Source organism: Charadrius vociferus, unplaced genomic scaffold (genome assembly GCF_000708025.1).
Source record: "Charadrius vociferus isolate BGI_N301 unplaced genomic scaffold, ASM70802v2 scaffold758, whole genome shotgun sequence".
Lineage (NCBI taxonomy): Eukaryota > Metazoa > Chordata > Aves > Charadriiformes > Charadriidae > Charadrius > Charadrius vociferus.
Window position 1 is genome coordinate 2,003,214 of NW_009649934.1, and position 9,529 is coordinate 2,012,742.

At 45.8% G+C, this 9,529-nt stretch overlaps 1 protein-coding gene across 1 annotated transcript in view; it reads right to left on the minus strand.

The window, feature by feature from the left end:
• Positions 1 to 9,195, minus strand: part of CACNA2D2 (calcium channel, voltage-dependent, alpha 2/delta subunit 2) — a 207,649-nt gene extending 198,454 nt beyond the window's left edge. The window contains exon 1 of the mRNA XM_009891300.1: positions 9,115 to 9,195. Within this exon, the coding sequence (XP_009889602.1) occupies positions 9,115 to 9,195 (81 nt within the window). The remainder of the gene's footprint in view (positions 1 to 9,114) is intronic.
• Positions 9,196 to 9,529: the final 334 nt, after the last annotated feature.

Below are 9,529 nucleotides of genomic sequence, written 5' to 3' on the forward strand. Positions count from 1 at the left end.
GAAGAGCGTGGAGTTTTTCAAGCTCATTGTATGCAGCATCGTCCAAGTAAGCCGCAAAGGATACAAGTGTTGGAAGGCTACAGATCCCTGAAGGTTACCAAGAGCTGAAGTCTCCCAAGAGGCAGTTCCTCTCAAAACTCTCCAATATAAGCAGATCATCTGGACTTCAGTGAGGAAGGCAAGGCTGAGGTAATATCAGGCTCCACTCTCTCTCCCTCCCTTACAATAATATTTTAACTCTAAATAATTAAAAGGAAATAAGTACCTATAAAACCAGCAGAATCATTGCAGGCCAATAGGGCAGCATGGCTGGGTGTTTGAAATAAGGGGCCCATTCAAGTTATTCACATCAGATGTCAAAGGTGATCTGTTGTAATGAGAAACGATAAATATGCTCACTTAACATGCAAGCTCGCAGCTGCAATCTACCAGGTTGAAGCCACACTAGAACATAACCACCACAACTGTGCCCTTGAGAAGTCACCTCCACCATATTCGCCCCACCTTCCCGAGCCCTCCTGCGTTTTTGCATACAGAATAAAGAAGATGTGACACATTTTATTGCTCTCTCCACACAATAACCCCGAGATCTAACAACAGTTTCCTGCTTTAAACCTTTCAGTACCACTATGTATTTCAGCACAGGCACTTGCAGGCTCCTCCACAGTCCGGTACTTGGAAGCAACTGATCAGCCGCATGAAAACCAGGACTCAGCAGTGTCCCATACCACGCGTCCGCTTGGCAAACCGACCAGGAAGAGAATTGCAAACTCCACAGCCTGCAGCATTTCAAACCGAGGGGGCACTTACAGCCTATAAATAATATTTAAAATCTGAAATTATGATGGAATATGTATACATGTTTTCTATTGTTTTTATATCTTGATCAGCAATAGAATTGCATTTTTGGTTATCAGCTCTGCTCACAGGAGACTGAATCCCAGGCTACATCAATTCCCCTGTGAATGTAAAGGAAAAGAACCATCTGGAGAGAATAATAAAACAATTAACTTTCCATTAAAGAATAATCTATGTATGTTTTTAAGGAGGCAAACTTTAATGATCTCCACCTAATTATTCATCCCGCGTTCTGGCAGGGTTGGTTTGGATTTTGTCTTGCTTTGTTTTTAAACGCAGTCTGAAGGTAACTATTTAAGCTGGGATGGACGTGGGGACCACAAAGGCTCCTTCAGCTGAGGGCACGACAGCCTGGCTGAGGGAGGTTTCCAGAAACATGGACCAAGGTCTCGTCATTCCCATGGATTCATATGGCTGTGTAATGGCAACACCATCAATTGTAAGAGTTTCACTGAATATTCATGAGGATCTTACAAAGATGGTTGTTGACTGGTTTGGTAAATCAGCTATGTTTTTGGACACGAAGCACAGAGCAGCCCACTCAGGAGATGCATGCACCTCAACATCGGCCTGTCGAATGCTGGGCTCATTTAACTCGTCACTAACAGCAATATAAATCAGAAATGACTCCATAAAACTCAACGGCAATCCCCTCTGATCTTGCTAACCCACCAACTAGCTGCAAGTGTATTATCTTTACTAAGTAATTCTGTAAAGCAAAAAGGTTCAAAGCAGGGGCTTTACGGACTATTACTATGCCTGTTACCCTTCGAAACACATACCCCTCTAAGGAGCTGCTGGCTGTACACGTGATGGAGAGCAGTCCAGGCTGCGCCACACGTTCGTTATGCACACTCGCTCAGCTTAACCACCTGCCTCAGTTTCCCAGTGGATAATACTAATGAGCTAGTAAGTGTGCATGCGTGCATTCCATTCCAGTTTACAAAGGGCTTTCCAGCCAAGGCTCTCAAACATTTGGAAAGGACCAAATATAGTTTAAGCTAAAATTAACTGAAACATAAATACCAGATTTCAACCACTCGGATCACTCCTTTAGAAAACCTACCTGGGACTCTGGGCTTTCCAGCATGAAAACTCCCACACTAAAGAGCTGGTAAACAGTGAGACTGTGCCCAGGCGAACCTTTGCTACTATTTATTGACCGACTGATTGAGATCAGGCTCTGTGACACAGTACAGGCAAGTTTATCCCTTCCCCCCTGCAAGCTGCTAAGTTTTTTGATCTGAAAAAGTCATTTAAAAAAACCAAAAAACCCAACCACAAACCTGGCACACAAACTAACAAACTAGTCACACCTGAGTCCTGCTAGAAAAATCCCTGCCTCAGCTTTCAAATGTTGCAGAACATTTTAATTCACAGCTTCTGCATAAATGGAGCAAGACTTGAGCCTAAGAGTCTAAGGCATTTTAGCCTCTGAGACTTCTAGCCTGCTCTTCCCCTACGACTGTAAAAGCCCATCTTTCTCCGCTAAATATATATATATACACACAAACACACATACATATATATATGCACACCCCGATCTCTCAAAGCAGGGCTCCTGCATCTGCCAACAGGCTGCACGCTGCATCGGCACAATGGCTCTGGTGCAGGATCTGCACCACCCACTGGAAAGGATTTAGCGAGGGGTGCTAACGTCACACACTGAGCAGCCACATACAGCTATAAATTATTCATACACATTACTCTAATTATGCAAATGTACTAAAAGCTGGAGCATATGTTTCCCTGACATCTCCCTGTACGGATGCAATATGGTTCTAGTAGAGAGAAAGAGTGAGGAGTAAGACGATGGGTGCGAGGGGACTAATGATGGCAGACGCTGGCCCAAGCCAAGGGTGGCAGAGGACCTCCCTCCTCCAACCAAGCCCCTGCAAGGCTAAGGACATTTAAATGTTCCTCCTTGATAATATATTGTTGGCTTTGCACTCGGTGCTGAACAGAGTGCTGAGGCTGCTGAACGGCCCAGGCAGATTAAAATAAACCCAAGCAGTTTGGAACAGGAATGTGTTTATCTGGCATCGCACACTTCCTCTTATCAAACATGAGGAGCAGGGGAGGGCACAGCGATGGTGTGCGGAAGCAGGCTGTGCGCACGCTGGCAGGAGAGGGGGAGGGAAAAGGGGGAGAGAACTGCAAGGATCAGGCAGATAAAGGACGAGCTTGGGAACCAAGAGCATGGAGTTAGGCATCATCTCGCTGGGGAACAGAGTCCATACTCTTGGTCAGCCCCCAGACAGGCACGAGCTGTTGGAAAACTCAATTAGGTCCTTTCTCCCTTGCAGCATTTGGAAGAAGGCAGGCATTCGGTGCTGCAGTAGCATAAGCAGCTGGCTGTGTGTGTTGCCCGAACTTTGGGCTCCAACTCCTTCTCTCAGCTCTTATTGAGCGCAGTGCAGTCACTGGGCATCACTTGTCTCCCACTCCAGAGGCTGGGGCTGACTCCTCAGAAGGAAAGGGCCAGGTGCAGGCTGCTACGCTGTTTTGAAGTCCAGACCGGGGATTATGGTACTGGATTGAATATCAGAATATTAGCATCTCATTCCCAATGCTGCCATCTCTAAGGACCACATCACTGTCCTGTAAATGCCCACTCCATCTGACAAAGCCCTTTGGAAGCAGACGTGCTCCTCAGACACTGCGTGCAGAGCACTGCGCAGGGGGGCTCTGATTCTCTAGCATCGTTCATTTAAAATCCCATAAACACTTTCCACATTCTCTAGCCCTACTGAATGACCAGGTGAGTGTTTCTATACCCAGAGAAAACAAAAGAGCAAATTCAACATCATGTAATACCACAGCTACTTGGACGATTTTGGCTATGTTACTATTATGCCAGTAGTTACCCAAGAACAAAAAAGTTGAATAGAAAACCTCAGCAGCTCCTTTGATAAGAGCATGTCTTACCTCCTAGTGCTGGTATTAAAGAGACTCTCTAGCTCTGTACCAGCAGTCTTGTAAGGGATACACTCACAGAGCCACCTGAAATACTCAGTACTGCAGAGACCCCACCACAGGAGGAGTACTAGTGATTGCAGTAATATACAAGGTGGATGCCACTTCAGCTCTTCAGATCCAAGCCAAAACTCTGCTAGTATACTTTTTTTTTTCTTTAAAATCCAAGTTCTTGTTTGTGTACAGCTCAACCACAGTTCCTCACCTGGCTCAGCTCAAGGATGACCATGCTCTGAAAACAAAAAGTGATGTATCAGTGATGCCGCAAGGCAGACAAAGGTGGGGATGCCGGCACAGATCCTGGTCGCTCTGCCCCACACCCCAGCCAGCAGAATTTGTCCTTCCCTTTCACAAAAGACCAGATGAATGAACAGCAGCACTTCTGCCAGGCAGAGATGCCAAACTGGCAAAACAAAGCTGAGAAAACAGCACAAGATAGCAAGCAAGAATAAGAGACGGAGAAATTAAAAATCCACTGAAGTAAAATAAGATGTTGATTACAAGGACCAAGTCCAGCCACGTCTGCTCTGCTACATTCAGCAAAGCCCTTGTGGGTAGCAGGCTACATCCCGAAGGGCAGCCTCTCCCTGGGCTCATCCTCCTCTCCGTGCAGCCCCACGTGTTGAAGACCAAGCAGAGCTCACGCAGAGGCTCGCTGCCTGCCCAGCTCTGCCAGCAAGCTGCTCACCACGCCTCACCCTGGGCTCAGGTTTGGGGCCATCTGGACCTTTATGGACTGGGTGTTTCCTCACCGTCAAGGTCAGCAGTATTCATACCTTCCAGTCGTATGGTGGTGAGGCAGATCCAGACACTCTCTCGACTTCCCTCTATAGCCCAGAGTAAAGGGCAGGAGGGTGCAAAAACAGCTTGCCAGACTTGAAGCCCTGTTCATCCAAACCACGGGTCCAGCTCTGCCACTCACCCTGCCCCAGCTAATGCCCGTCTGCCAAACAGGGAAAGGACGCATTGCCACCGTGCCATGCCTCCGGGTGAGCGCTCAGCCCTGCTACTGAAGCAGTCCTCAGGAAAGCAGCCAGAGAGAAGGGCAGGAAGGAAGACAGCACAGAAAAGGGGGCGCAGCACTTTCACTGCTCTGTTTTTCCCCATTTCATTCTGAAGGCTTTGGCTTCCCCGGTAATTGTCAGCAAAGAAGCAAGCCCATTAACAGGCAGCCACAGATAAAAGGTACTAGAAGAGAAGGAGGAGGTGCCCTGACCAGCTAGCTGCTCACCTCAGGAGACATGGGATCAAACACAATTTAAGTAACAAGCCAGAGGAGACTTGCAACCTCAGCCCAGCTATCCTCTCCAGCTAATCGCTCTCGACCACAGAGTCTACCTGGGAGCAGGTTTTGCAACATGAAGAAATCATCTAGGCTGGAAACACAACAAATTTGTCCACTTTTGACTAAAGTCAACAACTTTCACTTGTGCCAAAACACTAGAAGAAACAGAAATTTAGTGCAGCATAGCAGGAAATGTCAAAACCAAACATTTTCTGGTCCTGCAAAGTGATGAAGAGTCCACTGTAGCCATGAAGAAAGTCACTAACAGAAAAAGAACAGAAGTCAGGGAGCTGGATTTTTAGTGTACTATTCCTTATTCTAGGAGCAATTATTTAAAGAATTTCATCCAGCATTTTAGGGTTCCACGTATCATTGTGCCACTCAGAGTTAAAAGAGCAATGATTTGTGCTCTCAGTTATTTCTGGTGAGCCACAAGGGAGGCGAGGACAGAGAGGCAAAGCGACATTTCTTAATCTCCAAGTGCTGGGATTTGTTTCGAGGCACGCCGGGAGCAGCCGGCCAGCCAACACGATGCTGCACCACGAGCACCCAGAGGGCTGAACACCGACTTCAATGGGCAGAGAATCAACTCAGCAAGGCCACGGTCCTCCCTACAGCCCCAAGCCCACAGCGTTCAGATATACACGTAGCCCCATCACAGCCAGTCTGACCGAGAGGGACATTTGCACTTCAGTGTTTTCAAGATGTGGACATCAGGAGAGAAATGAGGTGGTGTCTCACAGCTGAAAGGCGAGTCCCTGGCATGACGCCCCTTTGCATCTCAGACCTTCTCACTCTCCTCTAAATTTGCTACAGAAAAACACTCCAGTTGAGCAAAGAAGCATCTGAATGGTGCAAGCTTGGATAATCTCCCCAGGGAAGCATATGAGATAACTGCCTGTCCACCCTGCAGGAGAGGAGGGAAGCGAAGGCAGTCAATATTTAGTACCCCAACTCTAGAAAATGACTGAAGAGTTAGAATAAAAATCATTCTTGGGTGGGCAGCACTCCAGCAAGATAAAATATTCAGCAGTGTTATGCACCTGGACACCATATTTCTGACAATAAATTTCATGCCTCGTATGCCACAACAGTTAACGATTTCAGTCAATAACCAAAGAACAGGTCCACATCCTTTCACAGCAACCCAAGAAAAAAAATATTCATAAGTAAACCTGACAAACCTCAGAGAAGGGTATTTTTATTATTATTTACTGGTCTGCCACTTTGATACTCAGGCCTGACCTGGAAAGGGAAGATCCGTTTCTGGCATGGCACCACAGCCCGTGCTTACAGGTTTCACAGACCCATGACAGTGGGACCCACCGCCTGCACGGCAGACACCACCGAGTTCAGAAGGACCAGTATGGTCTTCAGTGACACCGGAGCCCTCTTCCCCTCCCTTTAATATCATTCCCTATGCACTACGTACCAGAAGCCCTCCTCTGCAGACACTCTGCAGACATGTCCCAGGCTAACCCAAAGGAACATCAGCAAGTTTGGGCAAAAAAAGGGCTCTACTTGCCCTATTGTTCTTTGTCCTTCCTGCCCCACATAGATCTATCCCTGCCTACTAATTAACTTTCCTGAGAAACCCCAGAGGACGGGATTCACTTCCAGCTAGACAGACGTTTCAGCTCCCACAGCTCCTCAGGCAGTAGCTCGCTCCATGAGGGCACACCACAGCTCTGCGGGTTGGTGCTGGACTCCAGCACCCGCATTCCAGTTGCAAGCCAGCATGACGATGGAGCAAGCTGAGATACAAAGTCCAAGTCATGCCCAGGCAGTGCCCTTTACAAGAAGGGAAGCACAGACTGAGTCCCAATCTTAAGAATTAGTTGCTGCCCTCTAAATTTTGAGTGTGGTTGCAGCAGAATATTGATTTATTTTTTTTTTAAACCATGTCTCAAGAGTAGATTACAATACCACTTTACAACATTAAACAGCTCCCATACTGCAACCCAGATGAACCTGTGTGCAACTGGTGGGTAAGAGGACTCCCTGCAAGTACAGCTCTGAGTTCTTCAGGATGACGCACATCAGTGAAGCTATGCTTGTTTGCACTAGCAAACGACATGGTCTTTAAGTGTCACTCACTGGATATTGCATTTATGATTCAAACCTGAACTTCACATCCCAAGTTACCCCCTGGAGATCGACAGACAGCCTCTACTAGTCTTTTCTCATGTTCCAACAGCAGCATGTTGGAACTTTCAGTAGCTTATTTTTTTGGTTTCAGGTGGTTTATACATTCATCAGACACAATAATCATGCACAGCTCCCTCCCTTCACAAGATGGTTCCAAAAAACCCTTCAATCCCTCTGTAGTCAGTTTATCTGGTATTAATCCATTAAAGTGATGCACTATCAGAAGCATTAAACAGAAAAAGTGGGAAGCTCTCTTACCTGTAATTGACTGACTGGCCAATAGGAGTCAAGTGCTGGCAAATTGGAGGTGTAATTTCTATTTAATTATGGCATTAAAAAAATTACATGATATACCTATTTAACATGCAAAGGAGCAAAATCAAAGCTAATAAGAATAAATTGTAAGAGAGGACATGTACAAAATGTAGTAGCAGTCTTTTTTTTTTTTTTTTTTTTTTAATGTGCTCTGCAGAGAGAAATTTTAAAAAAGTTTGTACAGTTTTTTTTTTTTTTTTTTTTTTTAATGTGCTCTGCTAAAGAGTACGCTGGCTGTTGCACCTACGGATTGCCTGGAAAACTTGCAACCCCGGCTCTGATTCTAAGACTCTGCCATCATGCAAAACTGCATTGCACAAATGCACAGATACAATCAAAAATATTTGTTAAAACCAAAGCACCGTATACACTTTTCATGCTGCGCATGAAGTTTACATCAATCCAGTTGAAGTTCAGTTGAAATGAATGCAAGCAAAGCCCAAATACACCATTCTAGAGCTCAAGTATGAATGCGAATGAATGGATGAACTATGAATAGTTTTGCAAGCTTTCAATTAAACTAATTTTAAAATGCATTTAAAAGAAAATAGTGCAACTTCTGTGTTTAGACAATGGGATACAACCAACAGCGTAAAACATGAACAGTTCTGTTGAAGCCAGTAGAGCTACGAGTGTAAGACGGAGAGTCAGAGGCCCATAAATCATTGGCATCTGAGAAGAACATGCCACTGCCATGAGAACACGCAAATACACCCCATGCTTTTTTCTGGGGCAACATATTTATCATGCTCGAGAAGTCTATTTTCTTTAGATTAATACCATAACCTTAGTTTCAAATTATTCCATCTCAAAAGACAGCACAACAGTGTTGGGAAGGGGAAACAGGGTCTTACTGGGAAGAGGAAACAGAGAGAGTCTTAAAGACCCTTTGATCCACAAGCCTAATAAACCACGACGAAGCCGTTCTGTAAGTGCGCTGACCCAACCCAGGGCTCTGCTGCCAGGAAAAGAGGAGGTCTGGCTTCTGCCGTACTCAGGCCCTGGTGCTAATTTGGGGGGCAGGAGGCAGATGCCAGCATCAGTACAGGGTTTTGTTCTGTGCAGTTGGAAACAGAAGCCGAACAAGAATTACAGTTTTACCTGCAACACATATTTAAAAACACAGAGCTTCCAACGGCTAGTCGAATTATCCTTTGAACATTTCCTGCTTTGTCAACAGAAGTTTAAAATTAAAACACAAATTAAACTACCTTCAGTCCCTGGAGGAAAGGTTAGTTGGATTTAAGATGCATTTAGTGTGTCATACAGAAAAAAAAACCACCCCACAGGTACATGCTCAGATAGCAGTGACATGCAGCCCGAGAGACAGACAGATACAAAACACACTCACTCCCACACACTCCATAAATGCATCAAATTGACCAGCAACCAGACACACAGCCAGCCGTGACCCTGCACATGGAGTGAGCTGAGAGGGTGACTTATTGCAAGTGTTCACACAGGTGATTTCTGCAGATGAGAACATTCATCGCCACAAGGAAGGCAGCACAGGTAAAAGACAGACAGCTTACCCCTCTGAGCTGTTGGACTCCACCAAATATCCTCATCACTCCATCAATCTCCTGCTCCAGCCTCCTGGCCCAGTACTGCATACTGCAAGAGACGGAGAGACAGCGAGAAAGAGAAAGGGAGAGAAAGAAAGAGAGACAGAGTCAGAGCCCTGGCACTTCACAGATCAGCAAGGCGACTGAAGGCAGAGGGAGGAAATTGAAATCGGTGCCCTCTGCTAAGTTAACTGCTGTCTTTCTGCAGCACCGGGTGCAGGCAGAATAGCAAGAACATGCGGCTTTGAGAATTACGGCTGGGGCAGGTTCTAAACTTCAAGACTTCCAAATTTATGCACAAGGCACCACAGAGAGAAAAGAGGGGGAAAAAAAGGTACAACCAAAATTGCAAGGCATGAGGTGGTTTGTTTTATTTTTTCTC